At 39.0% G+C, this 16724-nt stretch overlaps 2 protein-coding genes across 8 annotated transcripts in view; one reads left to right on the top strand and one right to left on the bottom strand.

The window, feature by feature from the left end:
• SLX4IP (SLX4 interacting protein) overlaps positions 1 to 16724 on the top strand; it is a 101478-nt gene that overhangs the window by 1414 nt on the left and 83340 nt on the right. For 4 of the 7 annotated variants that reach the window (XR_015731271.1, XR_015731272.1, XM_087882298.1 and 1 more), the window contains exons 1-2: positions 9999 to 10361; positions 11714 to 11767. Coding sequence is in view for 5 of the 7 variants with exons in the window: in XM_087882298.1 (XP_087738424.1) it covers positions 10062 to 10361; positions 11714 to 11767 (354 nt within the window). In the remaining 2 variants the exon portion in view is untranslated. Of the gene's footprint in view, positions 1 to 8092; positions 8186 to 9998; positions 10362 to 11713; positions 11768 to 16724 lie in introns of those variants that run through there. The other 3 variants (XM_087882300.1, XM_087882297.1, XM_087882301.1) reach the window with 2 other exon arrangements.
• On the bottom strand, positions 6799 to 7233 carry LOC117674382 (small nuclear ribonucleoprotein G-like). The gene is made up of 2 exons (XM_087882302.1): positions 7038 to 7233; positions 6799 to 6951 (listed from the first exon to the last, which is right to left on the bottom strand). The coding sequence occupies exons 1-2, from the start codon at positions 7200 to 7202 to the stop codon at positions 6892 to 6894; spliced, it is 225 nt and encodes a 74-aa protein (XP_087738428.1). The 5' UTR covers positions 7203 to 7233; the 3' UTR covers positions 6799 to 6891.

The following is a 16724-nucleotide window of genomic DNA, read 5'->3' as shown; positions in this document are numbered from 1 at the left end:
GCTAGTCGTTCCCAACTCTAGGGGGCGGTGCTCATCTCCATTTCAAAGCCGAAGAGCCAGCGCTGTTCGAAGACGTCTCCATAGTCATGTGGCCATCATGACTAAATGTCAAAGACACACGGAGCACTGTTACCTTTCCACCAAAGGTGGTCCCTATTTTTCTACTTGCATTTTTTATGTGCTTTCGAACTGCTAGGTTGGCAGAAGCTTGGACAAGTAACGGGCTCTCACCCCATTACACGGCACTAGGGATTTGAACTGCTGAACTGCCGATCTTTCGATCGACAAGCTCAGCATATTAGCCACTGGGCCACCTCTCCCTTTGAGCCACCACATCCCTTAATAATGCACTAACAATGTTCAATGAATAAAATACTTAAGATCTTGGAGTTGATTTGTACAAGGAGGGGCGAGACGAGACATAAATGAAAGGGACAGAAAATAAAATAGAGTAGAACACATTCCTGAAATATTAGGGACCTGACTGGTTTTTTGTCATGAAACTTATCCTCCGATATCTAAAACCCACATCATGGCAGGAAGCTGTGAAACAGCTTTTGTTTCAAAATATTTTAATGAAATTCTTAAGACGCACTAAAATACACAAAATGTCACACCAAACAAATGTTAAGACCTGGTTACCTGAATAAAACATCATTATCAGAGCTGGTACTGCTTTGAAGTTACTGAAGGACTAGTGTTAATAAATATTTTCATGTCATGAAACACTTTGTAACCTATGGACTGTCTCTTTTCCTTGGTGAATAACTTTGTATGGGCTTTTCAAAATAGTATTTGATTTCTTCTGTTTGGATATATGTGTGTTGCTATTACAAATACACAGTTGCTATTACATTATGGTAGGGTAATGCAGTTAACAGAAGGATGTTCCTTTTACTGTTGCACTTGTATTTATTGATTTAATAAGCCACTAACATTCTAAACTCTGGAAGCTTACAGCTAAACTTTATCAGTAACTGCACTAAATACTAAATAAGCAATATTACTGCCTCTTTCTTTCTCGTTGCATTATTGGTTTTATTTGCTTAGGTGGATTCAATCTCAAAATACAAGATTCTGTCCATAATGTTTACTATCACCAGTTTAGAAGTATAATATTTTAGCTGTACTGTGTATATCAAAAAGAGAAGGTACTTTTTTGATAAACATCATAGCAAATAACAAAAAGTAATTTCTGGAGGAAACATTGAGCCCGTTTCTTTATGTAATATATTTCTGTGTTGTTGAGAATATATATTTCATCAACACAATGGTGATTCAGGTAGACTTGGATTGAACAATATGGCAGAGCAATTGGCAGGACAATGGTTGGATAAATCATATAAGGAAGAAATTGAGAATTGTGTAAACATTCTAGAGGGGAAAATTGTTATCTTGTGTCTAAATAGATAGCGTATATCCACAACATTTTCATCATATGTACTTATGTATTAACAGAAAAAGTGTGTGTGTCATGCCCAGCTCAAGAACAATATAGAATAGTGCTGCCAAAGTTCAGTTCTTTATTTGTTCACACTGTATAGACGGACTCTTGCCCATGTAAACATTTATTGCTAACAAATGTACCTTGGGAGATTCTGGAGAGTGACTGTCCTAAATCTCTTCCCTGCTTCTCTGATCTAGCTCCAGGCTGTATTGTCTCTTGTCTCACTCTTCTCCTTGGAATATTCTCCTGCCGCTTCATTGTAATCCATCATCCCACTCCTCCTTCAGAGTGGCTTTCTTACTGATAAAATTGATAAATCAGGAAACACACATTTGTTAAACATTTCCAAGAAATAGTAGTAAATATTAAATGCCTAGGATGCAGCTTTCTCAGGTATAATGCTGCAAGTATATTCAGGATAGTAAGAGCTGACAAGAAATGATGAAGTCAGTAGTATACAGTTGCAACATTCATTTAGTGACCCTTCTTGTGAAAAACTTTGCTACTCTGGGGGGAAAAGAAGATGAAAGTTGTAAACATTGCCAAGGATTTTTGCGATAACTACTTTATAGCAACTACTCCTAAGAAGGGGAAAGGGGGCTTTATTAACTCTCCCACATGAAATACATTTATGGAGTTTTGGGGTGCCATATTAAGAACTCCAATATCAGTTTATAGGTGTTGTGGCCCGCCAACGGCCTGCACGGATTGTGGCTGATCCCGACGAGGAGGCTGGTTTGGTGTCGCGCCAGCAGCCTGTGCAGCCGGCGCTTGAGTCGGACAGCGAGGAGGCTGAAGAGGATGTGGTGCCAGAGGCAGAGACTCAACCAGGGCCTTCAGAACCTCCAGAGGCTCCTTCAAGTGGAGAGAGTGAAGTGGAGGAGTCTCTTCTCAATGCTCGAGCATGCAGGGCTGCCAAAAGGCAGGAGTGGCTACTCAGGAGGAGGTTTAATTGGCCATTCCCTTAGCCTATTTAAGCTTGCTCACAGATAGCACATGCTGCTGGAAACAACGTTTAATTACTACACAGAGCATTTTGAGAGTGAGTTTCTTGTTATATCTTGGTTTCTGGGCTATTTGCCAACCTTTGTCGGACTTTGTTTATTCTCTGTAATTCATAGCAGGTTGATAAAGACATTTGCACTGGAAGCCTGCATTTTGAAAGGGGTCTGTTTGTATTAAACGGAGTTTTTGGAGTTTTGTGTGTGTCACACTCCTTGGGATTTGGAGCTGGGGCAGAACAATAGGAAAATATTTATTTATTTAAAACATTTATAACCTTTCACATCTTATATAAAACTGAGAGGCTCCCAATCAACAATTACAACAATATCAATAATAAAACAGCATGGTACCATATTAAATCTATTAAAAGCATAAACTTTAAAAACTTGCACCAAAGTTAAACTTCCAACATACAGTCTCATTAAATTCTCTCGCTCCACCTCACCTTATTCCAGGGATTGGAGGAAAAGCCATGTCTTCCATGCTTTTTGGAAGGTTTGAAGGGTATAAGAGGCAATGTTGAAGGGAAGGGGCAAGGCGTATGCCCACCCTAACTGACCTGGTTGGATTTTGTTTGGGAAAGCAGATCATGAAGATATAAATGAAATTCTGTTTACTAGTTCTAAAGGGAAACAAGGAACCTTGGCTTACTTTCCTTGAGTCTATTTTGGGGGGGCATGGTTAAAGAGCAGTGAAATAATTTTATTTCTGATGCTGTTGAAGCTTTAATGGAATCGAGTGTCATCTTGAAAAAAGAATCAGGCAATGACTGAATTACATTCCAGGTGCTAAAAATGGAATGCAGTCAGGCTCATTTTCCTACTGCTATTTTTAGGGTTTAATACCAGGTTTAATCCTTAGCTGGTGACAAGGAGTTGATTATGACCTGAACATTCAGTAATCATCCAGTAATCGTGAACTATTATGAACATAAGAGCAAAGAGTAATGCAGCCAAGAAATCTGTAGTTGAAAATTGCAGGGTTTTTTTTCCAAAGCCATAGCAATGAATTAATGAAAAGATTTGGATTTTGTAACAGTAGTAAAACATTTAACAGCATTTTCTTCCTTTGCCACTTAAAAGTGTGCTTTTTTCCTTTAGGCTAGTTTTGTTCAGAATCGAGAAACCATTTGTGAATTGAAAAAATAGAAACACTTTATTTCCAGAGTGAACTAGAAGAAAAATGCAGATGGATTAATTCACCTGCTGTGTGCTGCATTGTTTCCTAAAATTGTCTGCTTCTTGGTTTTTAAAAATGTTGTTTTAAAACAATTTATTTACAAATGCATATTTTACTAAATCTATGTTGATTGTTTGCTGCGAAAAGCTAGCCAGATAAAATAGGATAATTAATTTTAAATCAAACCCGTCTAGTTTTATTCCTCAAATGCCTGAATTGGCTTCTGTAGCTATTCCCAAGGTATTTCATATAAGATTATCTGTCTGGGTTCACATGCAGTCATCTATAAATGAATATACATATGCATACAATTCCAGGGCACTGTGGTGGCTAAGATTATCGACTATGAAGACTCCTCCCTGTGGTATGGATGCTGGCTAGATGACTTTCAACCAGTCACCTTCTCAGTCCAACCTACCTCATAGGGTTGATGTAGGGAAAATAGGAGGGGATGCTAGGTATAATGCATTGAACTCCTGAAAGATGGCCGGCTATAAATCAAATAAATTACACCTGCAATATTAAGTATCTCATGTAGCTACTGGTTCATCTTATGAATATGTATCTCCTTGATTATTGAAATACTATAATGTTGAACTGAACATTAAAAAATGGCAAAAATAAGTATTTACATTATTTCAGTGACCAGAAAATCTTAATATCTTATTTATTTTATTTATTTATTTTATTTAATTTATATACCGCCCTTCTCCCGAAGGACTCAGGGCGGTGAACAGCCATAATAAAACAGTGTACAAAATAGAATTTAAAAGCAGATTAAAATAATTAAATCATAGGCCGAATTTAAAACTCTCATTTAAAACCAATTTTAAAACCCCATTAAAACCAAATTAAAACCATTTATCCCATCAGAGCGGCTTGCTGGAATAACAGGGTCTTCACTGCACGATGGAAGGCGCGGAGGTCGGGGATTCTCCGTATGTCTGGGGGCAATTCATTCCAGAGGGCAGGGGCCCCACAGAGAAGGGGGTCGCCAGTCTACATTGTTTGGCTGACGGCACCCTGAGGAGGCCCTCTCTGTGTGAGCGTACCGGTCGGTGGGGCACTTCAGGTAAGGATGTTCCAGGCTGGTTTCCCCATCATATCTTGAAGAGTGTCAGGGAAATTATTGCAAAGAACTTTGCTTTGGTGTCTTCCATTAAGCTGTATCAATGAAAGAGGATGTTTGTGAATGTTTACAGGTAAGCTACAAGAAGCTGGCATTTTGTAAAAGGGAGTCTTTTGGGAAAAAATCTCACTGTGGGTGTTGTATCTGAGAGAGCAAATCTGAAATTTGAAAGGACCTTCTGCTCCTTCCCAACATCACCTTATTTATTTCAGCTTCAGTCGTACATCTCCGGTATGAGAAAATTTCTTCTCACTTTGCTGTAAATTAATGTGGCTGTAAGAATTAATGGGTGCAAAGTAGATTTTGCACTCCAAATTCATGCAGAGTATTATTTAAGGAAATCTGAAAATAGAGAAGAAATTGGGAAAGAATAAAAGCAATGTGCACTCAAAAACAGGAGGGGAAGAGACTCCATTGGCATTGGAGAATGATTACTACTTATACAGAAGAAATTCCATTTGTTAAAATCTTTGCAGGAATATTTCTGTCAAACACTAGGGGATGCTGTTGTGCCATGAAGAAAACTAAAATGGGAATATTTTCTTATAATTAAATACCAAACTACCCAATGCTGAAAGAGAAGCTAAATAGAAATACAATAATCACATCTCAGATTAATAAACTGAGGAATGCAAAAATGTCATGTTCCTATAGGCAGCTTCCTTGTTATCCTTTTCCCTTGAAATAGACCAGGAAGGATCTGTTTCATAGGAACTAGAATGAACATTTATTGTTTCCAAACAAAGTGGGATTTAGGAGCTAGTGTAACAGTAACTTTATATTTTGGATGGTTTAGAAATTATAAACCTGGTTTTCAGTTTAGAGAAAACTGCAGGCCTTGGGTAATTGAAGCATGTGTGAAAGAAGCAGGAAGCTCCTTTCTTGCTTATATCTTGGTTTGTTAAAGTGAAAGTTTGATCATTGGAATGAAGGCAACTTTAACCCTATCAAATCCATCTTTATGAGTACCTCCAGTATTGTTATATTTAATTATTCATTAAATGATAGCAATGCTATATGCATTATAGAGATGGATGAATTTGCCAATCTACTTGCAATCCACAAATAGATTCTGTTAAATCTCTGTTAATCTCTGTTTTCTGTTAAAAAGGTATGGGGAAAAGAGGTGATTTACAAAGAAATAATAAGTGGGATCTATAATATCTGAAGTGTGAAGTTCCTCTTTAAGTTATACCCTTCTAAGATATATGATTTCTTCTCAATTTTCTTCTTCTTAAATTGTATGGTATTTTCTGGCAGCTGAGCATGCTATGTTTTTAATTTTCTATCTATAAAAGCCTTTGATATTTTCATAAGTCCTGGAATCCTTCAAACATGAGATCCTGGTTTCAGTTATGGAAGGAACCCCGTTTGGAAATGAATTTGCTATTCGTTGGGTAGCATTTAACATGCAAACATATCTGGAGGGCACCAGATGCATACTGATGAGTCATATTATCTCAAATGCATCTGAGCAATTCAACCTGAAAACCTGATGATGATCTATTCAGCTCAACCTGTCAGATAGAAAATGATATTTGTGCACTGAAGTATAGATGCAATGTATTTCCTATCACTAAATGCAGATCATGATTCTGCATGTGGGGAAAATAGGCTGGCTCTCAGTATCTGTGCTGTAGATCGGAGTGCTTGGAGATGTGAATTGTATGCTTCTCTGTGAAGAGAAAATGCAGGTATATATATAAAAAAACATCCATGAGAAAAAAGTGTATTGTGGCCTCGCCTTTTCTAATTCTCAGTATGTGGAAGTTTCCATTATTTTGTTTATTTTGTTTAAGTTTTTATCAATCCAGAACTCTACTGCATTAATCCTTTCCAGGCAAATTAATTATGCTGATCTGCTCCTGACCTGGTGTCCTGTCCTCATAGCATCATTGTATGTAGCAGGAACATCTATTTTGAGGAGTCCCTATAGAAGTCTATGTTGAGATCAGTCATTGTGACTTGACTTTTCTTTTCTTTTCTTTTCTTTTTTCTTTTCTTTTCTTTTTTTTACCAATTTTTACCAATTTATTTTTAAAAAAATGTAAACATGGAATGCTCCTGTAGAACCAACAATAATAAAAATTGCCCACACTGTAGTAAGAGCCAGTACTTCATTTTTTTATACTCATTCCAGGGCTTCTAGTATAATGATGCTGTTTCCTCGTATTATCATCATCCCTATGTTGTTATTTTTTTTTTTTTAATTTGATTTATATGCCGCCCTTCTCCGAAGACTCAGGGCGGCTTACAATGTGCTCAGCAATAGCACATGTTATGTTGTCCACCAGGTGCCATTTCCACACACTCATTTATCACCAAATTCATGAATGGATCAAAACCTCTTAATATCCCTTGAACATGCCGACCTCCATTTAGTTTTAATGATAGCTTCTTGTCCATAAACTTCTTCAGCTCCGACGGGTGTGCTTTGCTCATCCTGCCTCCTCCAAGATGACAGCCTCGCGAAGCATCTCGTTGTGATGCTTTTCAAGGGTTAGCAGAATGAATTAATACTTTGCTGGAGCTTTTAGCTCTTTTGACAAAGTACAGAAAATTAAGCCCTTAAGTGATAGCTTTCTGCCCGGTCCTTCTTAACAGCGGAAGGCAGAAGGATGAAGAAATTTGTGTCATGTTATTTTGTGTCCACAATTCAAAGGAATTCCTGTCTCTAGGGCATTAGGGCTTAACTAACAGTGTGGCATAAAATCCATAATTATCCAATGCTGGAATCTCCAACATGTCATCCACAGGCCTCTGTGTGCATGGAGAAGACCTTTTTTGGTGCCCATAAGACTCCCTGTCCTATCTGATTCTTTTGCATTAAATTAAGAAGTTGCTTTGCTTCATATCAGAGCAAAATATCAGGTTTCAATAATGCTTCTGGACCCCAAATGAGACCTATACATTTTTGTAGAAAAGAAAAATGATGGCTTGCTGCATTTAGTATCCTCAGGAAAAGAAGGAAAAGCAAAGATCATCCTTCTGGTTTTCAGGACAGCAGTTAAAAGTCTATAAATTAGTGCTTTGTAATAGTTTTATATCCCCTAAGATAGCCATTGTATGAATGTCAAGTCCTCAGTACCATTTTTGTGAAAGTTGTGACTCCCAGTTTAAAATTGGAGGCCTTTGTAATGAGATTTTTGCTATAGCAAAAAGGAAAGGAATGTTGTATGACATCATGAAGTTTGATTTAAGTAATTTTTCCACTTTTCTATGGCACAGTATTCTTGAATATTAGTTGACAAGAAACTCTCAAGGATTCAGATATCTTAATTCTCCAGCTTGGCAATTAACAATCTTGTTCTGTTTTTTCTTTATATATACAGTTTTTCAAAAAGGAAACCAGTGACTTCTACAGTGTCATCTGGCTGCTGTTAGAATCTGCATTGAGAAGTCTCAAATCTTTGTTCTGCTGGCAGGTAAGAATTGAAGGGGGAGATTTTTAATTCTTCTACACAGACAAACAGCATACATGTTGGTAAATATGGTTGCACAAAAACTGCTATTAGGTCAAAGGGTGAAAGACATATATACAACAAGACTTAGAATAAAGAAATAATTTTAAGAACCCAAATAAGGTACAGATTGAACTAAAAACTAATAAACATTTCAAAATGTTGTGGTACACAGGTGAAATAGGATGCAGGAATTCATTAAAGGTTACTGAACTTTTTGGTGTGCATTTCTACTTTGGAGTGGTAGGCTCACCACAATAAATCCTTTTTTTTTGTTTGTTTTTTTTGGAAACTGATCCTGGCTTAGAGTGCTTTCCTTGGAGGAATCTGAAGCCACATTTTCACGCTACAGAATGTTTTCATGTATTTTGTGAATTTATAACCAGATTTGTGATGCTTATCAACATACTTATGTATATTTAGTTCTTCATAACATTTTAAACATGTAAATAAGACAGTCTTGCAAAAGATTGAATCCTGTTTGTTCTTACTATAGATAGTTCTCCCTATGCCCTGGGATCTTTGTCCTTGGTCAAAAAATTATTTGGCATAGCAAATTGTGACCTGGGTTCCATTACCATTGAAAATACTGTAACTCACAGCTTGAAGAATATTGACCAGAATTTGCTCTCCTACAAAGTAAGAGGTGCATAGCAGAATTAGGCCTGCAATTTAGATAGCTTTAGGAATACTGCAGGTGCAGGCATCCTTTGCCTTAAAATAGGTTTAAAGATTCCTAAAGGAGCAAGATCTAAATGCAGTTGCTTCAAAGTATATCAAGATCTGTGAATAATTCTACCTACTGTACATCTTTGGTAAAACACCATGTATATAGTTGTTCTTTGTATGGTCATTCCATTTCAGAATTCTAATTCTAATTCAAATGTATGTGTTGATATATACATAGGTGCAGAGGGTTAGTTGAGGAGTCCTTGGTGCTCTCTGAACTTGGTTGTTTAGTTTTCTTGCAGATGTTTCATTACTCAAACTAGATAACATCAACGGTAGCACTAGCCACTAGCACAGATGATGTTACCTAGTTTGGATAATAAAATGTTTGCAAGAAAACAACCAAGCTCAGAGAGCATAAAAAGCTCCTCATTTCAACCCTGAGCTATAAATATTCTCCTTTAGAGAGTTAGTTTCTATATGGAAAGGTGGGGTTTTTTATGTCTAAATTCTATCTTGAATAGTTTGCTACTGTTGAGTCCCCTTCTACCTCTTTCCTTTGCTCTTTATTCCAGAGCTTATCTCAACAAGCTTTTATCCTTTTCTGTTTGATTTTAAATTAGGAAAACATTTGCTTTTAATTACGCAGTACTCGCCATTTCTCAGACAGCTACGTAATGAATGCAAAAATAATTTAAAATTTTTTTCCCAGGAACTGAGGAATGTAGAAAATATTTTGGTCTCTCTGATGCCAAACGCCTGCGTGTGCGTTTATGTGTGTTTTCATTTTCCTCTTTTGGTCTTAAGTGTGATTCAGGGCAATGGGGACCTCCAAGAAAAGATTTTTTTAAAATTGTAGTAAATGATATAGGATAGAATTTGGGAAGAAAGGCCTCACTCTAATATTAAGCATTTAGACTTTCTTGAGTTGAATTTGATTGCTGCTTACTGCCTTGATATGTGTAATTCTGTGTAATTCTCTTGGCAATAATATGCAGGAAGTGGCTATTGTGTTTTTCTGACCCTCCCCCCAATATTTTGGTTTAGCCTGGGTAGGTGAATTTAGTGAACAGATGAAAATTGTAACAGTTTATGTGACACTTATTTTGTGGGTATTCCGTTACTTGAAGAGTGTGGCATTAGGTGTGCCAGCCATACCTGTAAACCCTACATGGTAGTCCGGACAAGAAGCACAACCAGGAATATTAGTTCTATCTTTATTATAAGGTTACATTATAATATAGGCAAATCTGAAAGCCTATCTTTCTTCCCTTTTTTCTTTTTTGCTCTCTCAAAAACGTTTCCCACACCCTCCCTACTTCTGTGGGTTGAGAAATCTTTTGCATGCCAGTTGTGTAGTCTGCCACTCTCCTTCCTATCTCCTAAAACAGGGATCCCCAATCCTCGGTCCGTGGATTGGCACCGGTCTGTGGCATGCCAGCAGCAGAAACAAATGAAGCCCCATCTGCAGGTAGTATGCAAAACCACGCCCCTCCAGTCTGCGGAAAAACCTCTCTCCACGGAAACGGTCCCAAAAGGGGGGGCCACTATCCTAAGGTCGTTCCCACATGCCATTACAAGACCTCACACTCATGTCCCCTGCGGGTCCCTCCTCTTTCCATTTAGAAGGAGGGTCCAGAAATGTTTAAAGCATGTTCTCATGAGGCAGAGATCTTACTCTGAATAAGAGAGCACCCAAACAGAGATTGATGTCGGTCTGAAGCTCCCTGCCTTTGTCCTGTCCTATAATTTGAGCTTCTCAGCTTCAACTTCCACTTGATAATCATATTATCAAATAGACGGAATAGTAGATTTAAATCATAAATAATCTAACAAGAGTAAATCAATCCTGAAATTTTGTAAACTGTAATATTATTTACAATGTTCACTTTTAAACAGAAGCTTTGATCAGAAGTGTTCTTCAGTTATAGGTAGTATTTTTTTTTCTTTTTAATCCTTTCTTTATCAGAGCAGTTTACATTTATGATGGTGAGGCAAATGGAATCCAGCTAGGAAGGTTATGACAAATGTAGCATAAATAAATGTAGCAAAAATAAATAAAATAGGGACTGGTGGCTCAGCAGACTAAAAACATTGTGATTAACACCAGCTGTCTGCAATTACTGTAAGTTCGAATCTCACCAAGCTCAAGGTTGACTCAGCCTTCCATCCTTTCTAAGGTAGGTAAATTGAGGACCCAGTTTGTGGGGGCAATAAGATGACTTTGTATAAATATACAAAAGTATGAAGGCTATTGCTTAACGCATTGTAAGCCACCCTGAGTCTCCGGAGAAGGGCGGCATATAAATCAATTTTTTTAAAAAAAATGCGTTCTCAGTAGAAAAAAAAAACCTTTGACTTAATATATATTTCTTATAGGAAGACTTAAGTAACACTTAGGTTTTCCATCTTTGGATGAAATTGTTATTGCTGACAGTTTTGAATATCAAAAGTGTCATGGTTAGGAAATACTACAGTAATGTTTCTCCCATTATCCTGATAAGTAAATATATGGCTGGGACTTTGACCATAAATGTTAGAAATGTGCTATTTTCCATACTCTATCCCAATAATTGCAAAAAAAAAATGAATTGCATCTGGGGAAATAATTTAAAACCCCAAGCAATTTGGTTAAACATATTACATGTATTCTGTGCCTACATGTACTACTTTGTAGTAAGCTACAAAGTAAAAAAAAAAACCAAATTATAAGCATTCGTGAACATAAGATTCTTCTCAAGTTTGACATTATGGTATGTAGGGTTCAGAGTCTCTAATCATTATAGATTTCCTAAAGTGATATCTCTTTTATTTATCTTACAGGTTTCATCAACAATTAAAGAGGCAACCATGACTTTGGACAAATTGGTTATCAAGGTAAGTTGATGATTGATGTAGGCAGAACCAATGTATAAATAACTCCAGTTGGATTTTATGGGAGCAAATCTTGTTGCATTGTTTGTTTCTTACATTGAAATGCACTGCTAAATGATTCTAATATATTTCCCTTTGGTGTCAGGCTAGCATAAAAAATGACTGTTGTTTCAGCCCACTAATTATGTGACTATCTAAAGATAGAGGATATATAAATTCAGGGAGAGGCTTGTGACTGAAACTTATCATCATAAAAAGAAACTATATTTGTGACCAGCCAAAGAATAAAATTTATTGTACTGTCGGTTCAATTAGCTATTGGTAAAATGCAGTAACAGGCTGGATCCTAATAACCATGAGTAGAGAGATGATAGCCATTAAAACTCTTATACAAAAACTTCATTTCTGGGAGCAATGAATGGGAGAAATGATTTCAACTGATTCTCAATTTTCAATGGATAAGAATCTTATTTTTTATGTGCTAGAACAAGTGGTAGAAGCCTTGTGGTTCTGAAAAAAAATCACATATTATAACTGATTGGTTCTATCATAGTTTATATAATTTTGCTTCTTTCTGGTGTTTAGGAATAAAAGTAAAACCCCTCAAGTTTCAACTGCACTCCTTTCTTGAATTGTTCTTGCTGAAAATACAAAAGAAGCCTGATATATACAGGTAGTCCTCAGTTAATGACCACTCATGAAGTGACTATTTGAAATTATGAAGGTGCTGAATGAGTAGTACTTATGACCAGTCCTCAGAGTTCTGTCTGTCCTAGGACCTCCATAGTCACACAATCACCATCCAGGCATTTGGCAACCAGCTCCTGTTTAGGATGGCTGTAGCATTGCATATCATGTGATCACCATTTCTGACCTCTGCCGATTCCCACAAGCAAAGTCAATGGGGAAGTTAGCAGGGAAGGTCACAGGTTGTTCCGGTAATTTGTTCACAGTCTTGTGACTTTTTCCCCTGAGGAGCATGTAACTCTCCCCTACTGGCAGCTGTCACCTGCTTACCTTCATGCACCTGGCGGCATGAAGTACTTGCTCTGCACTGGCCCTCCATGTCCCCTTGCATGCCCTTGCTCATTAGGCAGCAGCCTTGTATCTGCCCAGACCCCTACTTGTGAGATGCCTGGGACATGCAACTTCCTGCTGACTTCTCCACTGACTTTGCTTTTTGGAAGCCGGCAGGAAATTGCGAGAAGGTCCTCACTTAACAATCCACAATCCTTGCCTAATAACAGTAACAAGGAGTGCAAGGATTGCCATTGCTAAGCGATGCAGTCGTTGATGTTTTGCATCAGAATTGCATCACCAATTCTGGTCCAATTAACCCAAGGACTTCCTGTATTGATGTAGAGACATCTACAGACTATAGAGCAGGGGTGTCAAACTCAATTTCATTGAGGGCCGCATCAGGGTTGTGTCTGACCTCAGGGGGCCGGAGTGGGCGTGGCTGGGGTAGAAGTGGCCAACTTGACATCACTCGTGTCGGGGGTGCCTGTGGTGGCCCGAGCGCTCTGCCAGTGAAAACAGGCTGGTGAGCTCCATTTTTGGCTGTGACGGCTTCCTGCAACCCTCTGCCAGTGAAAACGGAGGTCAGTAGGGCCTCCTGAGCTCCATTTTTGCTGGCAGAGGGTTGCAGGAGGCCATCGCAGCCAAAAACTGAGTTCACCAGCCCATTTTTGCTGGCAGAGGCACCACATGTCAGATTCAGATTAATGTCAGGGTTCCAAGTAACACCCCCAAATGAAAGAAGAATCTGAAGCTTGAAGTTCCTCAAAGTTTCATTTTATTAGAGATGTCATATTGGCACATATGGGAAAACCCGAATCTCAAAAGCTTCCAGGTTTTCCCCACCCAACAAAAAGTCCAAGTCCCTGCCCAGCACCCACAAGTCTATCATATGGCCCATTCAAAGCACCGTCCCCACTGGACAAGCCTCCCAGTTCCAACCCTCCAGGTGCAGGGCAAGATGTCCTTGACTCTCTGAGAAAAGAATGTTATTATAAATATATATCACCCATGCTCTATACCATGGGTCCTCAAACTACGTCCCATGGGCCACATGCGGCCCACTGAAGCCATTAAACCGGCCCACACAGGACCACAAGGCTGCCCTGCCCATATCGTCCCACCCACCCTTCAGCTGAGCGCAGGGCTTACCTTCACAAGCCCTGCAGGCTGGAACTGAAAGGTAAAGCCAACAATTTTTGCCTGCAGAATACTGCTGGAGGTGGGGGAGGTGAAAAATGGGGCGCACAGGCGCCCCAGGAGGCAAAAAAAATGGGCGAAAACTGCCTATTTTTCACTTCCCCTGCCTCCAGAAGATACATAAAGAAAGAGACAGAGGGAGAGAGACAGAAAGAGAGGGAGAGACAGGAGACACACACACACAGACTTGATTGTGTGGAGGTGAGAAGAATTGCTGCAAAACTGAGTTTTCTGAAGTGGACCACTAGACTCCTAAACAACTGAAAAAATGATGTAGTAAAAAGAAAAGTCAACCAAAAGAGCAACATGCAAACAAAAGCAAATAAAACACTCCCAGGAGCAAAACAAATTAAAGTTTAATTTATATGCATTGTTTAATGGACTGTTAAATTGGCCACACCCACTTAGTCACATGACCGAGCCATGCCCACCCAGCTGGTCCGGCCCCCCAACTTTCTGAGGGACTGTGAATTGGCCCCCTGTTTAAAAAGTTTGAGGACCCCTACTCTATACAATCCCCCCCTCCCAGTTTCCCACAGTAGGAAATGTAGCAGGCCTGAAGGCCCAATGCAAAAGATGGATTCCAGGCTTGACACTGAGGACCGGTCTTTTGCTGTTTCCAGGGCGGCCCTGCAGGCCAGATCTAAGCACCCCGCAGGCCAGATCTGGCCCCCGGGCCTTGAGTTTGACACCCCTGCTATAGATGTTTTTTCAGAGTGATAAAAGCATATTGTCACATCATAATACAAGCTCCACCATTCACCTAAGTTTGTGCAACATTATGACACCTGTACAAAAGAGTAATTTTTAAAATTTGACAGCCCTCCCCTGCTTTAGCTGCAGAGGCTCATGAAATGAACATGCCTTTCTGCATGTGAAAAGCATCTTTGCTTGCAGCCGAATGTTTTGTCATTTTCAGATAATGTTTTTGCAAGCAAAAATATCCCATGAAAAGACAGCCATTAAGTTTAGCTATTTGAATAAAGTCTCTGTTCTCCTTGTGCAGTTTTCCCATGTCAGCTGTGTAAATCTTTCAGAGAACACTTGATTTTTATTGTCTTGGGAGTAATTGCACAATGGGTGGTCAATTTGTATTACTTTACTAAAGGCTGTATGCAATCCTTCATGTCTCCTTTTGCAGCTTTTAATGAGATAGCAGATACTGTTATCTTAACTCTTCCGTTAACATCTCATAGTTAAATATTAAAGTTTATATTTATGCTGTTCAGACATACTCTAGCCCAAGGGTGTCAAACTCGATTTTATCGAGGGCCACATCAGGGTTGTGTTTGACCTCGGGGGGTCGGATTGGGTGTGGCCAGGATAGGCGTGGGCTTGACGTCACTCATGTTGGGGGTGCCTGTGATGGCCCGAGCACTCTGCCAGTGAAAATGGGCTCCCAAGCCTCGTTTTCGGCCGCAACAGCTTCCTGCAGCCCTCTGCCAGTGAAGACGGAGCCTGGGAGGGTCACATGCGGCCTTCCCGAGTTGCGTTTTCCCTGGCAGAGGCATTGTGGGCTGGTCCTTTGCTGGTTCCAGGGTGGCCCCATGGGGCAAATTTCAGCATCCTGCAGCCCGGATTCAGCCCACGGGCCTTGAGTTTGACACTTCTGCTCTAGCTTGATCCTTGAAAGAAGCATGCTGTTGATCTTGAGTATTAATACTTTCTACCATTATATAATTTTACTAATAGTTAAGTAAATCAGTAGGAAAACTTGAGGGCATCCGTTCCCAATTATGTTAAGAAGGCAAATACTTGGGAGCATTCCTATGAGTATGGTGCATTCCATACTCCTACGTCCTTGTTGACGACAGCTTACTTTTTCCTTACAACTGGTATTGGCATTGTAAGATTATTGTAGTATGGAAATCCTTGGATTTTGAACCTGCAAAATGGTTTATTTCAGAATACGTCTATTATGTTTAGTGAAGTAGCTGTAGTTAGCGGCTTGAAGCATTTAATTTAAGTTTGCATTTAATGTAATTAAGTCATTGAAAGATAGTGGGTACAGCAACCCAACTGGCATTTATATTTCCTCACTTGACTGTATTTAAAACTTTTCTAATGATGACATTACAGGGACTTCTAAAAATATAGTTATGTTTATTACCAGAGCAAGATAACAAATGCTTGGCTGTGAGAATTTATTATTGCGTGGACTTTTTAGATGTTAATCTAGTTCCAGTTCCCAGACTGCTGACGATTCAGGTGGCTGAGGCAATTGCAAACTTCTGTTATCACTCAAAAGACCCATCTGCTTGCTGCTTCACAGAGAGATTATAGAAAGAAAAGCAGAAAGTTTCCAACTTGATGTACTTGGGGAGATATTGGTTCTAAATTGTTCAATTGTTGGAAATCCATCCCACTTCTTGCTAAAGAAAACTCTTATCAGAGTTTGGAAACAAAAAAACTTGTTTGCTTTTGCTTTTATTTATTTGTTTGTTTGTTTGTTTGTTTGTTTGTTTGTTTGTTTGTTTGTTTTATATGCTGCCCTTCTCCGGAGACTCAGGGCGGCTTACAATGTGTTAAGCAATAGCCTTCATACTTTTGTATATACCTGCTTAGTAGGGCTTTCGGCCCCCTCTAAGCGGCGTTCTTTTTTATACAAAGTCAGCTTATTGCCCCCACAATCCGAGTCCTCATTTTACCTACCTCGAAAGGATGGAAGGCTGAGTCAACCTTGAGCCTGGTGAGATTTGAACTTGCAGTAATTGCAGGCAGCTGGTGCTATTTAACAGCACTT

The sequence above is a fragment of the Pantherophis guttatus genome, chromosome 1, assembly GCF_059756535.1.
Source record: "Pantherophis guttatus breed Tessera chromosome 1, ASM5975653v1, whole genome shotgun sequence".
Lineage (NCBI taxonomy): Eukaryota > Metazoa > Chordata > Lepidosauria > Squamata > Colubridae > Pantherophis > Pantherophis guttatus.
This window is presented reverse-complemented; position numbering and strand designations above follow the sequence as displayed.